General features: G+C 39.7%; 2 protein-coding genes across 23 annotated transcripts in view; one reads left to right on the top strand and one right to left on the bottom strand.

Moving 5' to 3' along the window:
* Positions 1-1,838, top strand: part of NEB (nebulin) — a 140,209-nt gene extending 138,371 nt beyond the window's left edge. For 18 of the 22 annotated variants that reach the window (XM_063429501.1, XM_063429516.1, XM_063429515.1 and 15 more), the window contains 4 exons: positions 329-475; positions 562-597; positions 738-847; positions 1,131-1,838. In XM_063429501.1, coding sequence (XP_063285571.1) covers positions 329-475; positions 562-597; positions 738-847; positions 1,131-1,304 — 467 coding nt within the window. In that variant the 3' untranslated portion in view covers positions 1,305-1,838. The remainder of the gene's footprint in view (positions 1-328; positions 476-561; positions 598-737; positions 848-1,130) is intronic. The other 4 variants (XM_063429500.1, XM_063429518.1, XM_063429498.1 and 1 more) reach the window with 3 other exon arrangements.
* Positions 1-18,746, bottom strand: part of RIF1 (replication timing regulatory factor 1) — a 335,763-nt gene that overhangs the window by 290,845 nt on the left and 26,172 nt on the right. The window contains exons 31-36 of the mRNA XM_063429519.1: positions 16,499-16,639; positions 16,114-16,191; positions 15,713-15,828; positions 15,386-15,539; positions 9,558-9,666; positions 9,201-9,462 (exon numbers count right to left, since the gene is read on the bottom strand). Coding sequence (XP_063285589.1) covers positions 9,242-9,462; positions 9,558-9,666; positions 15,386-15,539; positions 15,713-15,828; positions 16,114-16,191; positions 16,499-16,639 — 819 coding nt within the window. The 3' untranslated portion in view covers positions 9,201-9,241. The remainder of the gene's footprint in view (positions 1-9,200; positions 9,463-9,557; positions 9,667-15,385; positions 15,540-15,712; positions 15,829-16,113; positions 16,192-16,498; positions 16,640-18,746) is intronic.

The raw sequence follows: 18,746 nt of genomic DNA, 5'->3' as shown, positions 1-18,746 counted from the left end.
GTAACTGGTGTTAATGATTGGCCCTTATATCCCAGTGGCACCTCATATAACTGGGCCATAGGAGATTGGCGAATGGAAAAATTCACAGTTTTGGGGGACTCGTCCATTTTCATTGTCAGTCTACCCAACTGTGTCTCCTTCCTTGCACAACAAGATATACAACCCACTGAACTGCCTATTTTCTCTTGTTACAATTATCACCATTAATTCCACTTTCCATGTAACAGTTGCTATTTTTGCAAGAGCAGTTCGGAATATCTACTGTATTTATACACACTATAGAAATAAAATGTTCATTTTGTGTATTGAACTTTCTAATTCCTTACAGTGCAAGCCCGTCGTAGCCGTGAGCATTCTCGCTCAGCTAGTGCATTGAGTCTGAGCGCTGGGGATGAAAAATCTGAATCTGAAGTAGCTGATCACCATCATTCCTATTACAGCAATGGAGGCATCTTCACTACAACTACTGTAACAGGTATAAAGGGAAGGGCTGGGTAGAGTTATCTCCATAAGTGTAACAATGTGCAATACTCATTATTGTTGTACCACACATACTTGTAGGCCACAAGGAAAGTGCACAAGTCCTGTTTTACCAGGGTAAGTGCTATTGCTAAGCTATACAAAGTAGCCTAGAAGCTTTACATGCTCACTGGCAGCGAGTGACTAATAACCAACGAATAATTGTTTTGTTTCTTTGATCTTAGTAAAAAAAGCCTTATTTGTATTTGTTTATGTAGCAGGATACAAACAAGCAAAAACCACTGAGCTTCCTCAGCAGAGGTCATCTTCTGTTGCCACTCAACAAACAACTGCATCATCTGTGCCATCTCATCCATCCACTACTGGGGTAAGTGATACAAGAAATGGGTTTGCGGATTCTCACACTGCCACTAGGACCACAAACAGTCCAAGAATTGACAATCTGTCCTCTCCGCTTAATTTGTCCTACTTACTATCAATCTACCAGTTCTATTGTAAATATTATTTGGTTACTGGGAAACTATCAACTTGGCCAATTTCACACCTCAGTTTCCCTGAATGTACATTCTTAGATCTGATTGTAATGTTTAATTTGGTGGGTATGGTCTCATTAACTATGAAGGATCTAAAAAAGTTTCTTCCTTCCACAGAAAACCTTCCGAGCAATGTATGACTACAGAGCAGCAGACAATGACGAAGTGTCGTTCCGAGATGGTGATAATATAGTCAATGTTCAGACCATTGACGAAGGTTGGATGTATGGAACAGTCCAGAGAACCGGCAAGACTGGCATGCTTCCTGCCAACTACGTGGAAGCCATCTAAGCAACACCATCTAAGACACTACAGAAGGAACGAATGACACTACATTTACACAACATTAGAACTGTATTAGTGGCTAGTTTGTTTTTTCTGTTACATGTATGGCTAAATTAAAGAAATAAAAAAAATATTAAAAAGTCAATCTATAACAATGTTAACACCCGCAGCTATTTCATAGCATAATAGATAAAATTATTCCATCATCATCATCTTCATCATTTCAATGTTCGTTTGCATAATATATCAGTACTCACGAATGATGTGATTCACAATAGAGTATGTAGCAAATGGATAGCTGCAATATTTATGTTCAACTTATTTCCTACAGAGACTTAGCATTTTTATTGTCGGTGATATGAGGAAAAAAAAAGAATCACCTAAAAATATTACCAGTAAGCACCCTAGAATTTTACAGATCGGAAAAGCCTCTCCCCTCCTCCGCTTGATGAACGCTGCGTGCATGTGATTGTATTCTAGGGTCAACGGCAATGAATTACTCCCTGTAAATTAACAAATAAAGCTGGAGTTTCTGCACTATTTTATTTCCTCAGTCAAAAAAGGTATTTGGTGTAAAAAAAATATATATACAGTGATATATATCGTTCATATATAAGCAAAGTAATGGCATAAGATAGGTAAAATATACAAAATGGGTTTAATTTACACGCGGGGGGCACTTTCACTGAAAGGTGATGATGGACACAGAGAATTGCCGCTCAGAAGAAAATAAATTGCTAATGCACCCAAAGTCCCAATACCTGCAGCAAATTCATCTCAAATTGATGTAAGTAAAGTTCCCACTGAAGTTCCGGCACACACAGCTAGTAATCTCAGAGTGCCAGAACTCCAGTGGGAAACTTGTCATAACCCTGATCAGCCTTCCTCTCCAGACTCCTATGATTTTTCTTTTAGTTTTGAACGGCCTTCCAGCCCTCTCCGGCGGACGAGCTGATCGTTGAAGACTGGGCTTTCCATGCAAAATACATACAGATACGCACATTGGCACACATATGTACAGATACACACACTGACACACAGATACACAAACACACTGACACACACAAAGATACAGACATACATACACACAGACATACGGATACCTAGACTGACACACAAACATACAGATTCGCACACTGACAAACTCTCAGATTCACAGACTTACAGATACGCACACTGACACTCAGATACGCACATTGACAGACAAATGCACAGACATACTGATACAGTGACACACATTTTATATATATATATATATATACACACACATACACATAGATACACTGACACACACACACACACACACACACACTGCACAAACACTACATACATACTGACACCCAAAACACACATACACATACCTTTTGGGTGGCTTCTGTGGCTGAGGCTGTTGAGAGTTGAGGTCCCATCCTCTCCATCCTGCCCCCTTCTCGGCCTCCTCCCGCGCAGCTTGGTAACAGCTGGGAGGAAGTGTGCATCTTCCAATCACTCCCTCCCAGCTCTCCGGTCAGGTTAGAAGGGGGCAGGTTGTGCTATTAAAGCGCTGCAGCGCATGACCAGGCCCCTCATAGCACATATCCACCCAATGTACCCGCTCACCTTGTGGCCCCCAGCCTGCCATTACCGGGTTTTTTTTACGCGTACCCCCTGGGGCACTGAATTGTACCCCTAGGGGTACGCGTACCAGGGGTCGGGAACCGCTGCTCTGTATCATAAAGATACATAGTGTATTCAGTGCAAAAATATAAAGATTTACTCACCTTTTCTCTCTGTGTAACACTCACCTCCTGGCTGTCCTTCACTCTGCCTCTGTTCTACTTTGATTAGACCTGCTATGGGCTAAACCCCAAGCAGGACACATCTTATCAATGATGTCTGCATACTGACTTTGTTATCAGGGTGGCGGTGTCCGGCGTGGACGCTGAAGGATTGACTGACAGCTGCACTCGGCCACTGTCCTATCAGTTCAGTTAATGACAAACATCGGGGCCACATTTACTAGACATGTGCAATTCGTTTCGGTCCGAATGTGAATTTGGACGAATTTCCGGCAATTCGGACATTCGGGTACTAACGAATGTCTGAATAGATGAATGGTCGAAGTCCCTAAATTACCGAAGTGTCAAAGTTCCAAAGCACAGTATTGCCTAAGAACTAATATACTTACCCAGTGGAAGAATGAAGAATGTTACACTGTATACAATTTTAAATAAAAAGTATACAAACATAGCCAGGATTCAGCTGTAAGCATTTGCAACACTTACAACAATCAAGTAACATACATTCATATAAAATGTAAGTTACTTGGCCAGTCAATGTAATGACAGGAATGAATAAGTAGATAACTCCCTAATGCCCACGGTATTAGGGAGCTATCTACTAAAAGGCTGAAAGACCTAAATTGGTCTTTCAGACAAATTTACTAATACTAAGTAAAAGATTACTTAGTATTAGTAAATTATGCCCCTACTTGCTATACTACGAGTAGGGGCATGTCTATTAAACAGTGAGCAGCCTATCCAATCAGAGTGCTCTGACAGGTAAATTGAGAGACTGACAGGTAACCTGTCACAGCACTCTGATTGGTGGGCTTGAAATCCACCAGAGTGCTCTGTGTCATTTTTCACAGCGTTGGAAAGTTCTTTGGAATTTGACTCATAACTTTAATTGGTTACTTAATCCACCAAAGTGTTATGAGTCAAATTACACAGCGTGGGAAAATTCCAAAGAACTTCCCAACGCTGTGTAAAATGACACAGCACTCTGATTGGTGGATTTCATGAACCATGAGAACATAACAGTCAATAAAAGCACAGACATCACTTTTTGCGTTAGTGCATAATTTAACATTACAGATTGGTCAAGTTAAAACTCAGACATCTGACTAGGTTTTCACAAGTTGCAATAAGTAGGCAAAAGAACCTCCAAGAAAGATGGTCAAACAAAGCTTTCCCTCTGTTCTGCATTTTTGGTTATGACCATTTCCCCATAGACAGTTGATTGAGGCACTAACAAAAAGCATGCTATACAAGTGATCATGTAACATTTCTAAATCTATGAAATATTTGGGACTGCTGTACAATTATTTTAATATTTATATAGTGCCAGCAAATTCCGTAGCGCTGTAAAATGGGTAGGGAAGCATGTATATCAGACTATATAAAATCTCAGTTTTGTGGTTTACATTGGGCCACAAGCCAAGAACAAGCAAACTCCACAATGTACCAGGGTTCATGTGTAAAGGTTTGATATTGAATCCAAATGCAGAAAGGACTGAACAAGAACACTTCCCGAGGCACATGCCCTTAATGAGGTTTCTATCGAGAATTTCAGTGACACTTTAAGAACTTTTTATTTCAAATAATTAAATAAAGCTCTTTTCCACTGGATTATATAATTTGATCTGTCACCAGGAGTGGCATCATTAGCAAATAGACACATGGATACGTAGATAGAACCTCAGATAGGGCTCCATGACACGAGTGAAACCAGTTACGGGTTTTAGTCCAAATTGTTTCATCATAAACTATCATGTTCTTTTTGGTCTCTGAGAATAAGAAGTCAATTGAGGTAGGGAAGGAATCCCCTATGCATGGCTCCAAAGTGGTTAATTAGAACATTTTGGGAAGTTGGCATTTTGGAAAGTTATGACACAGAGTTTACATATTATATATTACATCATCTGCATCATTGTGCATTTTAGATATTTTTTTTTTTTTTTTTTTTTTTTAATCCATTCCGTTGGAGATCTATACATACTGATATCAGACTGCCATTCAGGGGTCAAGAAGGATCTTGGTCTAAATATTATTTATGGAAAAAGTCATCTTCACCAGCTTTTCTTAATTAATAACTTACTTTAGGAGTAATTCAACTGCAATTTTAACACATTTGGTCAAATTTATGATGTTTGTCCCCCCCCCCCCCCCCCCCCCCCCCAGGACACGACTACTACTGAGATCTTTTCCACAAATAAATCAATAACTGCTATTATTACTGTTCTTATTCACGAATAACCAGATACTGCTATTACGGTTCTTATCTACTAATATTCTATATCTGCCCAGAATTCAGATACTGATGGTATTCGATAGTAATATTCTAAAGCTTTCCAGATATTATAGATGTTTTGCGGTTTACAGATAAGATTTTGAGAGTGTTTCTCTGTAGCCGAGCCTACCAATTACTAGGAATTATCTACAACAAGCCGCGGTTAAGTGACAGCATCACTTTGATTACCTGTAATGGGGCCACACAAGAAATTTCCGCATGTGCACTGTACATGATCTCTTCACTGTGGTGTGCATTAAAAAAAAAAAACAGAAGGGAAATGTAGTGGCTAGTAAGTACCCCTTCAGGCGTATCCATGCATGTACAATGCGGTTGGACCTCATTCTTGCAACACACCTGGACTGTTTGGCCCACACTCTGTTGCCCCACCTGGTTCAGAAAGCACAGCTTTACAGAGAATACTTGTAATGTTTATAAAAAAAAAAAACGATCCGTTTTCCTGGCACTAGAGGGTCCCTCTCCCTCCCACCCCCCACTCACTGAAGGGGTAAAAACCCCTTCAGTCACTTACCGGGGACAGCGGCGATGTCCCTCGCCGCTGTCTCCGCCTCCGCGACGCTCCTCCTAGTGATTACGTTGGCCGGTGGGCGAGACTGATCTCGCCCACCGGCCGAGGAGACCTAATGCGCATGCGCGGCAATGCCGCGCATGTGCATTACGTCACCCCACAGGAAAGCATTGAAAAATCATTTCAATGCTTCCCTAAGGGGTTTAGAGCGACGCTGGAGGTCCTCACACAGCGTGAGGACGTCCAGCGACGCTCTAGCACAGGTTTCCTGTGCTAGAACCCAGGAAGTTCCCTCTAGTGGCTGTCTAACAGACAGCCACTAGGGGAGGAGTTAACCCTGCAATGTAATTATTGCAGTTTATAAAAAACTGCAATAATTACAGTTGCAGGGTTAGGAGTAGTGGGAGTTGGCACCCAGACCACTCCAATGAGCAGAAGTGGTCTGGGTGCCTAGAGGTGCCCCTTTAAGATGATGTCCCTTCCGAAGGTACTATACCTCATGCAGGCACTTCCCATCCAATTTGCCCACACATTCTTTGCCACCCTCGCATATCCTACCAGGTGTTGACAGGAACACGGGGAGATGGGGGGACACGACAAGGCCGCCCACATATCTTCCACTACAATCTCACTGCATTTTCCCTAGGATACAGGAGTGGACCAGCCCTGACATACAGAAGTCATGGCATACAATAGAACAATTGTTTGCTAAAGTTCCCCTCCACACCCTCCTGTGGCAGGTCTGCCCAACACATGACCTGATTGTACCTTTCCACCCCCTCCTCGGGCATATCCATCATACATGGAAACGCCTCAGAAACACCCTCAAACTAGCTTTGGGGATTTCCCCACTAACTGATAACCAGAGTTTCCAACGGGGCCTCGAAACTTCCACTCTTCACCGACTGATCGCTACTGGATACCTTGCGTTAGCACCAATTAGTACACTACCATAAAAAACTGGGGCGATACAGACCAAGAGATATGAATCTCTTTGAGACCAATCTCGCAGATCTATCAGTTGATACAACAAAACACCTCAGAACCTAAACCCAGACAATTTCAACAACAGTGGGCAACTGGGTTTAGAGTCCAGCGTTCAGAGAAAGACTGGGCCTTTATTTTTGGAAAGTTATGATGCTTCAGTTAACCTATCCAGGAGAGAGGCCTTTTTCAAACGTGCCACTAGATGTTATAGAACTCCATCCCGCCTACACACTTATGGTTAACAAGGAATGCTGGAGTCAGGTGGATGAAGGGACAATAGAACACATTTGGTGGCACTGCCCAAATATACAGCCCATTTGGAGCCAGGTTCCATCACTCATCAAAACGATTTTACCAGAGATCCGCTCTCTCACGCCCTCCCAAGCTTTGTTAGGGTGGCCGAAATCCCTTCAAACACTCAAGAATTATGGATACTACTTAAAGGAGCAAACTCCTTAATCCCTGCCTACTGGAAACAGACCGCAATACCTTTCTTTAACTCAGTGGGGTACATAGAGTGGAAGACACTCGAACCATGTCGGCAAAGGGTCCGCAGCTAAAGTATATAAAAGTCAGGACCCCCCCACCGTTGACATTAGTCCTCCATTAATAGCCTAAACTCCCAAACCCATCCTAATGAGTAGGCTATAGCCCGCTGGGATGGGCCAACATCTCTACCCAATGAGACCATTAAGACCACACTCCCCACTTGCGCTTTCCTAATGCTTACTTTTTGCAATACAATGTGTGTCCCACATCCTCCTCCTTTGCTTTCCTTAATTCAAGTTATTTTGTTAAAGTTCCTCCCCATATTTATATATGTATCGAGTACCACACGCATTTATGTATTGTGTCGACTCCGCACATGATACAATTTAATACCAATGTAGATTACCCACCTGCTGGGTAAACACTGATATGCCTTTTCTATATATTGCCAGATGCTAGCATTCCGATGTCAATGTCATTCGTTAATGATGCATTGTATGATATGGGTATGGTTTTCTTCTTATACAAAAAAAAAAAAAATATCAAAGCCCCTGCCCCCACCCTAAGTTGCACCTTCATGTACTGTCCAGCAGCATGGAGACATGACAATCTAGCTCTAGCATTCTACTTACAAGACTTATTTGGCAAGTATTAGCCTCAGGAAAGGTGTCCCGCAGAATGAGAGATATACATCAATATCTCGGTATAGCTTTATCATTTTTAATTTTTTAATTTTTTTTTAACAATGAGAATCAAATTGAGGAAAAAAATAAAAAAGCCAACTCGCAAGCTCTTTAATACTTTTATTTTATATGTAAATCTAAAAACCATCTGCAGGAAAGAACATTAAGAATCTTGCTGTAGACTTAAATTATATATATACACAATGTGGATTACCAACTAAATAAAACCACATAACTCACCTGCTGTCAGCTATTTACATAATGTACATTGTTAACATTTGCAAGGATCTAAGAAAGAGCAAAAATCTGTAAAAATTGAAAAATGCAGGTAAAACATGCAATGTCTGGAGAAACATTGCTTTGGAATCCCAACCTAAAGCAAAGTATGTGAAGGTTAAAAACAAAACAAAAAGAAGTGTGTATGGTGTGAATGTAAACAGTTTGACATCAGGAAGTTTTGGACTTGACCAAACTCACAAAAAAAGCAGCACTTTTTGCTGATGTAAGACAGCTATTTCAAATTGTTAGAATACATACACATGTTTGACACAAAAATATTGTTAGTGCCAATATTAAGTAGCCTAAACACAAAAGCATTAATGAAAGATTAACATAATTTATACATATTGCCTTCTAAGATAAAGGACTCTGGTTAAAGTAACCAAAACAGCTGTATAATGTAAAGTGGCTTGTGAAGTCAGAGATATTAGATAATTCATGAAAAGTTGATCTGTACTATAAAGTTGAACAAGCCAAGATCAACAGGTTGTTGAAATACAGAGTTGGATTGTTCAGGGTAAAAATGTGTGCAAGACAGCTGACCCTAGGATGCTATGTATATGTATCAATTGTCCAGTCTGAGGGACTGGGAGTATTCACAACAGTACTTCTTACCATGGGGATAATATCAAGCACACTACGGTACAGAAGATTTTTTGTTTAAAGTTTTAAAAACAGCTATAATTGCAGGTATTGTCCAATCCTGCACTAAGCCTTCATTTAAAAAGAAACTGCAATAAACTCAATATGTATACACTCACTCCATGAAACGGATTGCAAGAACACTAGAAGTCAATGAGAAAGTTGTGCAACACATGCTGCATCTTTAAAGACCCAGGTGTAAACCTGCAGGGAAAATACACAAAAAATAAAAACAACAAAAACAAATACATTTAAGGAAAAGTCATCCCGGTCCAATCCCAAAATTAGACCGAGCCTGAATGAGGAGGAGACCTCCATTGGGATTGCAGATGTTTTAGGATGCAGCCAGACATGCCTGCTAGTTTATCTTGCATTTCAAAGAGTTGGCTTCCTGAATATTTGCCGAGATCCTCGGTAGAAAGCTGGAGGGAAAGTGCAGCAATTTGAGATAATATGTCTGGAGTCGGAGGTGTGTCTATAGCAGTGGCCGACTGTTCAATCAAGTCTGAAAAACAAAAACAGAATTTTCAATATGACCGCACAGCCAAAAACATACCTTCAACAGCTATGGCTGAGCTGCAAGGGAGGGCAATTAATTACCTGTTGCAAGTTTCTCTTCATCGGCAGAAGAGGTTTTCTCATCAATACCATTCAAAGGCTTTTCAGTCTCTCCAAGGACAGCAAATAAATCAAACCCTTTAGACTTGGTCTATGGTTTAAAGAAAAACTAAGTTTTAGAATGTGATTTAAAAAAAAAAAAAAAAAAAGGCTGGTTGCAGCAAGAATTTAAGTATTTACCATACTTGTAATTGCACTTTATTTTTTAAGTATGTGTAATTTATATAAAAGTGAAACTTTCCAAGGAACAAAAATATTCACAAAATAATTTTGAAAACAAACTTTTGCTACGTGTTTTTATATCTCATATTGCTTCTAATAATGCAATTGAGATATTAACTAAACTGGGGACTGTGGAATTAATAAAGGGATACCAAAATTATAGGCCAAGGGATGAGCAGAAGTAACCAATTTGGAGCTTTCTTCAGTTTTAAAATGGGTTTGAATGTACAATTGCCATATCAGCTTTATATAGCGTTAGTTTAGTGATTTGACCATAACAATCTGCATTCAAAATAATGAATATCATTTATGTTCTGCTCGAAGATGGAAGGGAAAGGTGCCAGATTGATATGGTTTAAAAAATAAAAATAAAAGTTACAAATATAAATATGGAGTGTTCGATCGAGTGGCCTTTCATGATAGGATTTGGTCTAACTGGAGGACAAGTAGACTAGACTCCAATGCAGTATTTGAAGGTTAATATGACCTCTGGCATATTCTTTCATGCAACTTCACACTTTCCCTGCTCATTTACTCCATTTAGGTTCTTGTGAATAAATAGGTTACTTTTTTTTTTTTTTTTTAAGTGAAATGATCTAGTAACATGCCATCTCAATTTGGATGGTGTGTTCTACAACTAAATTGCTGCGCCCCCCCCCCTCCCCCCCAAAAAAAAAATCCCAAGAGAAAGAAGAGAAACAAAGTGAAATACAAAGAGGTGAAACATGACCCATTAACCACAACGTATTTTTGAAATTTATAAATTACTTCATTGTTACTTATTTAATGTATACATAAGCGTGTGTGCACGTGCACTGAACAAAATATAAAAAGCAACACTTGTTTTTGCCCCCATTTTTCATGAGCTGAACTCAAAGATCTAAGATTTTTTTCTATGTACACAAAATGCCTATTTCTATCAAATATTGTTCACAAATCTGTCTAAATCTGTGTTAGTGAGCACTTCTCCTTTGCCGAGATAATCCATCCACCTCACAGGTGTGACATATCAAGATGCTGATTCGACAGCATGATTATTGCAAAGGTGTGCCACTCTAAAATGTTCAGTTTTACTGTATAGGGGATGCAGTGCAACACTGTGAGTCGATCAGGTTGTTGATTGTGGCCTGTGGAATGTTGTTCCACTCCTCTTCAAGTGGCAGAATATTAGTAGGACCTGGAACACGCTGTCGTATACGCCGATCCAGGGCATCCCAAACATGCTCAATGGGTGGCATGTCCAGTGAGTATGCTGGCCATGCAAGAACTGGAATGTTTTCAGCTTCCAGGAATTGTGTACAGATCCTTGCAACATGGGGCCGTGCATTATCATGCTGCAACATGAGGTTATGGTCGTGAATGAATGGCACAACAATGGGACTCAGGATCTCGTCACTGTATCTGTGCATTCAAAATGCCATCAAAAAAATGCACCTGTCCATACTATAACCCCACTGCCACCATGGGCCACTCGATCCACAACACTGACATTAACAAACCGCTCACCCACACAACACCATACACGCAGTCTGCCATCTTCTTTGTACAGTGAAAAACGGGATTCACCTTTTTTAAAGTGCCATACGCCAGCGAATGTGAGCGTTTGCACACTCAAGTTGGTTACGATGACAAACTGCAGTTAGGTCGAGACTCCGATAAGGACAACGAGCATGCAGATGAGCTTCCCTGAGACTGTTACTGACAGTTAGTGCAGAAATTATTTGGTTATGCAAACCAATTGTTGCAGCAGCTGTCCAGGTGGCTGGTCTCAGACGATCTTGGAGGTGAAGGTCATGGGCTGGTGTGGTTACACGTGGTCTGCGGTTTTGAGGCCAGTTGGATGTACTACCAAATTTTCTGAAATGGCTTTGGAGACTGCATATGGTGGAGAAATTAACTTTCAATTCACGGGGAACAGCTCTGATGGACATTCCTGCAGTCAGCATGCCAATTGCACACTCCCTCAAAACGACATCTGTGGCATTGCGCGGTGTGATAAAACTGCACATTTTAGAGTGGCCTTTGATTGAGGCCAGCTTAAGGTTCACCTGTGCAATAGTCATGCTGTCTAATCAGCATCTTGATATGCCACACCTGTGAGGTGGATGGATTATCTCAGCAAAGGAGGAGAAGTGCTCACTAACATATTCAGACAGATTTGTGAATATTTGAGAGAAATAGGCTTTTTGTGTACAAAAAAAGTCTTAGATCTTTGGGTTCAGCTCATGGAAAATGGGGTCAAAAACCAAAGTGTTGCGTTTATAATTTTGTTCAGTGTATAAATAAAATTAAGCCATGTTTATTATATTGAAACAACTTACTCCTTTGCAATAAAAAAAAATTGCACATTGCACTTTAAACGTACCAGTCAGGAAATTAACATTAATCTTAAAAAGGAACACTCCAGTCACAAAAAACAATTTAATCTAAATGAAGTTATGGTGGCAGGAGGCCCCTGGGAGTTTTTTTTTTTTTTTTTACCTTAAATGGGTAAACATGCTCAGTGCGTTTTTTTTTTTTTTTTTTTTTTTTTTTTTTTTAACAGGGAGCTACGGATTGACTTAGAGGATCAGCGGTGCCCCTTCCCGGTGGCACACCACACTTCCTGTAAAGGAGTTTCAGTTACTTGAGATTGCTCTGGAGCACGATTTAAACCTTATAAGGTAAAAGTGACCAGAGCCTCCTGGCACCATAAAAATTCATTTAAATGTGGATTTTATGGTGACATCTTGGTGATGGGGAATCAACTTTTATCTATACTTTTGTTTGTGCACAAGCAACATATTTTATGTACAAACCATAAAGGCAGCATGAAAGGTCGTTGGCTTTTGACCTGTCTGTGCTACGCAAACAGGGTTTAGCAGGAGAGGCGTGTCTTAACCCCTTAAGACCGCAGGACGTACTATGCCGTCCTTATTTGGGCGGCTCTAAACGCCGCAGGACGGCATAGTACGTCCTGGGCGGTCTTACCCCCCACGTGGCCGGCGGCACATGGCCGCTGCAGATCGCGGTCGGGGGGCATGCCTGGCCCCCCAGGCAGCCCCCCTGTACCTGGGGACCGCAGTCTGCAGCTTCCGATCGCAGTGACAGGCTGTCACTGCGATCGGTATTTACCATGTGTCAGCCGATTTTAAAATCGGCTGATACATGGAGCCGCGGCATTTTCACTGTGCAGATCGCGGTCGGGGGACATGCCTGGCCCCCCAGGCAGTCCCCCTGCGGTCAGTGACCGCGATCTGCAGAGTCTGATCGCAGGGAGAGGCTGTCTCTGCGATCTGAATGCAGAGACAGCCTCTCCCTGCGATCTGATCGCAGTGACAGCCTGTCACTGCGATCAGAGTTACTATGTGTCAGCCTATTGGCTGACCCATAGTAACTGCAGGCAGGATCCCCCTGCAGATCACGGTGGGGGGCATGCCTGGCCACCCAGGCACTCCCCCTGTGGCCAATAACCGTGATCTGCAGGAGGTGATCACAGTGACAGCCTGTCACGGTGATCACTGATCCTGTGTGTCAGCCAGTGATGTAAAATCACTGGCTGACACTGTCTCTGCCCCCCTCTTAACCCCTTAATGTTACAAAATAAAATAAAATACAGTTACACATCAAATAAATATATATATATACACACACACACACACACACACATTTACACATACACTAAGTGTATTTTAATATTTATATATATATATATATATATATATAATTATATATATATTAATATCACAATACACGTAGAAGGATATTGATTAAATATATACATAATTATAATTATATATATATTTTATAATAAAAAAATATAAATACGTTAAAAAAATAAATTTAAAAATTTAAAAAAAATAATTAAAAATATATATGTGTGTAATTTCGTTCTAACTGTATTTTGATATTAATATATATATATTGATATAAAAATACACGTAGAACGAAATAATATATATATGTATATACCTAAGTATATACGTATACATCACTATATGTATACCTATATATAAATAAAAATAATTGTAAAAAAAAATTATATACATATATATATACATATATATCCACACACGTGTATATATAATAATTTTACATAATTAGGTATCCTAATTAATTACAATTAGCGGGACCTGCCTAACAACCCAGGCCGAAAGTATAGGGAAATTTAATTTGCTAGCACTATATTTAACCCTAGCACTATATTTAACCCTATTTCCAAGACACTATAAAACCTGTACATGGGGGGTACTGTTTTACTCGGGAGACATCGCTGAACACAAATATTTGTGTTTCAAAACCTTAAAATGTATTACAACAATGATATCGTCAGGGAAAGTGAAATTTATTGCATTTTTCGCACACAAACGGCACTTACACTGACAATATTTTTGCTGTAATACTTTACTGTTTTGAAACACAAATATTTGTGTTCAGCAAAGTCTCCTGAGTATAACAGTACCCCTCATGTACAGGTTTTAGGGTGTTTTCAAAAGTTACAGAGTCAAACATAAGGCTTGTGTTTCAGTTTTTTCACAATGAAATTTGCCAGTTTGGTTACGTTGGCTTTGAGACCGTATAGTAGCCCAGAAATAAGAATTACCTCCATAATGGCATACCATTTGCAAAAGTAGACAACCCAAGGTATTGCAAATGGGGTATGTTCAGTCTTTTTTAGTAGCCACTTAGTCACAAACACTGGCCAAAATTGGCTTTCAAATTAGTTTTTTGCATTTTTCACAGACAAACAAATATTAACGTTAACTTTGGCTAGTGTTTGTGACCAAGTGGCTACTAAAAAAGACTGGACATACCCCATTTGCAATACCTTGGGTTGTCTACTTTTGCAAATGGTATGCCATCATAGGGGTAATTCTCATTCCTGGGCTACCATACAGTCTCAAAGGCAACGTAACCAAACTGGCAAATTTCAATGTGAAAAAACTGAAAAGTGTAACATGCTTTATTTGACCCTGCAACTTCCCAAAACACCATAAAACCTGTACATAGGGGGTACTGTTTTACAAGTGAGACATCGCTGAATACAAATATGTGTATTTTATTGCAGTAAAAGCAAACAGTATTATGACATTCACAGTTAGAATGTCACATAGAACTAAGAAAATTTTAAAAAAAATCTTATTTTCTCTCATTTTTTTATATTGTTTTCATATTACGTTATGTTCCATACCTAAATATTTGATGTTAAATGAAAGCCCTGTTTCCCCTGAATAAAATGATATATAATAAGTGTGGGTGCATTTAATATGAAAGAGGTGAATTACGGTTGGACAGACATATAGCGCAAATGCCAGGTTTTGTTTACGTTTTTTTTGGATCACAACTTGTACATTTGGCTGCGGTCTTAAGGGGTTAAAGAAAGTGTAATCCGTTGATAACAAGATTGACGCTCTTAGCAAGTATACAGGGGTAATAAATGTTAAATATCACCTTTTAATCATATTAAAGTAAACACTATTATATAGCATGAGCAAACCCAGTTGGTTGGAAGACTGCAAACCATGCATGACAGGTTTACTTTAAATGTAGGTTTTCTAAGATTTTCTCATTTACACATTACACTTAATAGATCAATGAACACTACTCGCCTGCTGCTCGTGATACACCCTCAGAGCTTTCTTCACTGTAGAAATTTTGGGAGACCGGATCGGAAGAGTTTTGATTTCTGAAGGAGTCAATGTGCTGAGGTCACCGACAGTCTTAATATTCTTTGCTCGTATGAGTTGGCCCAGTCCTCTAGCCCTTAAAGAGTAATAGGAGAACCATTATTGTTACAGTTCTAATTAACCAATCCGTTGTGTTCAACTTCATTAAAACTATTACAAGCAATTGGACAAGTCTCATTACAACATGAAATGCCTCGTCTGTTAATGCTATTCGTGTAATTATAACTGGTCAAAACTATAGCCACTTACCACATATTAGATGTAATCTGAGGTAAGATGACATCTATTGGTGTTGTGCAGTTCATTAGAGCAGGATACACACTTTCCTTAGGAGAAGGCATAGATTCTTTGGTCATTTCTGAAATCTAAGAAACAATACCAATAGGTACAAATGAGTAGAGTACAATCCTAAGCAAGCCAGCAACCACATGTAAGCAATTCTAAGTGCACATAAAGGGCAGTAATGATAATGAAATCAATAAACACATTTCATTTCATTGTAACCACAAAACAGTGATTTGGCAATAATATTTGTTTATGTAAACCACTGGACAGAACTGAGACCTATAGTACTCTCCTTTAAATTATATTAAACCCCTTTTATACAATATCTAGCATTTGCAAAGAGAAAAAAAAAAAGTTAAACCTACCAAATTTTTCTTTGAGCTTTTAATTCCAAGTGTGCGTGATCCCGGAGAAAGAAATCCTTTGGTGGGAGTTGTATTAAGCTACGAAAGAAACATTACATTACGAAAGAAACATTAATAGGCCAAGTTAAACTGCAAACCATCTTTAATGAGGCCAGTGCACTCCTTGGGGGTTCCTTTAAGAAACCCTGGAATTCTCCCTTTTTAAAAAAAAAACAAAAAAAAAAACCTGCTCTTGGGAAGTAATTCATGATTTCAAAGCAATTCCACTCCACTTGGAAATATTATAGAGGGAAACAAAGACAATGTATGTGACTTAAGAATTAAGCTTGTATTTGTATAGCATGTAAAGCAAAACCGATAGGACATGTTATCAATTTTTTTTTACCTTCGGCTGACAGGCTGTTAACATTTTGAGACTTCTAGAGGATGGAGAGCTGTTTTGACTCCTTATAACAGGACTTCTCCTGTCAATGTCATCTGCCAATCCTTCCTGATATATTGGATCTGCAAACGAGACTCTTCGTATCTAGAATAGAGCAAGAACAAAAAAGGTAAACAGGCTAAATAGTCACACACACACAAAAAAAAAAGCCTACTCAGCCACGCCCACTGATAAAAGAGTTACTAATCACATGTATGTAGCAACAACAGCATTGAGTGAGCTGCTTTTAATTCACAACCTGGCCGCAGACAGAGAAACATAGGTAGTTATATCCCGACTATAGCTTTTCCTTAGTGTCCTCCCTTCTAATGCAGATCTGCTTTGTAATTCAGTACTGCCTACTGGCAGAGGTGGAGACATTATTAAAAAAAAAAAAAAAATAGATTTGAGTCTTTCCGTTAAAAACCTCTCCCCAGATGGTCTTAATGCAGAATTTGATCTTTTTAACTTTTGTTTCTAACAATATCTGCTTTTTATAATTGGTTTTTTTAAATATATTTTGTAATGTCTGTATTTTAACATTTTCTCCACAGCTCATCATTGATATACTAATTTTCATATGTAAATGTTCTTACACTTATCTTATGTTCATACAACACTCATTTTTCCATTTTATATTTATTTTCATTATTTGTTATTTTTAATAGTTATTGTTACTGCTATACTTATTTTTACTCTCTAATTTGTATATCTTTCTTTACACTTAATTTTTTATTTCTCCAAAAGATTTGTCAGTAATGGGTCTTCTTGACTTTGGGTTGTTGTTATTTCTTTCCTCTACCAAGAGGTTTTCCTTTTGCCGTCCACCTCTACTGTTCCCTATCCATGATGGCATGAGGATCTGCCTTATTGATCACAATGAGGTAGGCTACGCCCCCAGTCCTAATATATACGGAGCTATATACATACATTTGAGGAGTGAGGGGCGTGACTAAAGAGGCAAGTTTATGGTGCAGCATTCTGCAAAACATTCATTTTTTAAATGCAAAAATTATAAAGATTTGAGCACGAAAATAAACATATTAAAGGGACACTCCAGGCACCCAGACCACTTCTGCTCATTGGTGTGGTCTGGGTGCCAACTCCCACTACTCCTAACCCTGCAAGTGTAATTATTGCAGTTTTTAATAAACTGCAATAATTACCTTGCAGGGTTAACTCCACAGCCACTAGAGGGAACTTCCTGCTCTATAGCACAGGAAACCTGTGCTAGAGCGTTGCTGGACGTCCTCATGCTGTGTGAGGACCTCCAGCGTCGCTCAAATCCCCATAGGAAAGCATTGAAATTCGTTTTTCAATGCTTTCCTATGGGGAGCGCTAATGCGCATGCGTGGCATTGCCGCGCATGCGCATTAGGTCTCATCGGCCGGTGGGCGGGATCAGTCTCGCCCACCGGCCGACAGAAGCACAGGGAGGAGCGGCGCAGAGGAGGAGGCAGCGACGAGGGACATCGCCGCTGCCTCAGGTAAGTGACTGAAGAGGTTTTCGCCCCTTCCGTAACTGGGGATTGGTGGGTGGGAGGGAGAGGGACCCTCCAGTGCCAGGAAAACTGATCGTTTTCCTAGCACTGGAGTTTCCCTTTAATGAGGCCAGAACCCATAAAATGCATTAAAGCTGTATTGGTGCCTGGAGTGTCCCTTTAAGGTAGCATTTATAACAAATTCTTTAGAGGGCAAATACAGATCCATTAGTTCATCCCAATTTTTTTTATGGAACCTGGAGTACACTGGCATCATCTTACTCTTACAGTGTTAAACATTTCCTCAGCCTCCCATCAAGTTCCATATCCTTAGCCATATGGCTAATGAGGAAGCATTACTTGGCTTCCAGTGACAGGCTGAGAGAGTGTCAGATGACAATTTTTAACACTAAAAACCACAGGTCCCGCAGCTTCATTGAGACGGAGATTTGTGGAAGAGTGTTCCTTTAAGCATGCTTCAGTTGTTTACACAATCGGTTATTAGGTTGCGCCACAAAAATAATTAGAATTATGTATTCTAAAGAGTATAAGAAATTGTACTTACAGTAACAGGCCAAACAGAATAGTTACAGTGCAAAATTGTAAAATACAGGAAATAAGTCCAGTATATGAGGTACTTATGTAGCTCTGTATCGTGAAGGTCTTGGGATAGTGGTGTATCTTGATCCAATTAGGACATAAAAAGGAAAATAACTGAACCACACAATCCTC

Source organism: Pelobates fuscus, chromosome 8, assembly GCF_036172605.1.
Source record: "Pelobates fuscus isolate aPelFus1 chromosome 8, aPelFus1.pri, whole genome shotgun sequence".
Taxonomy (NCBI): Eukaryota; Metazoa; Chordata; class Amphibia; order Anura; family Pelobatidae; genus Pelobates; species Pelobates fuscus.
The sequence above is the reverse complement of the archived record's forward strand: the minus strand, read 5'-3'. Positions and strand labels throughout refer to the sequence as shown.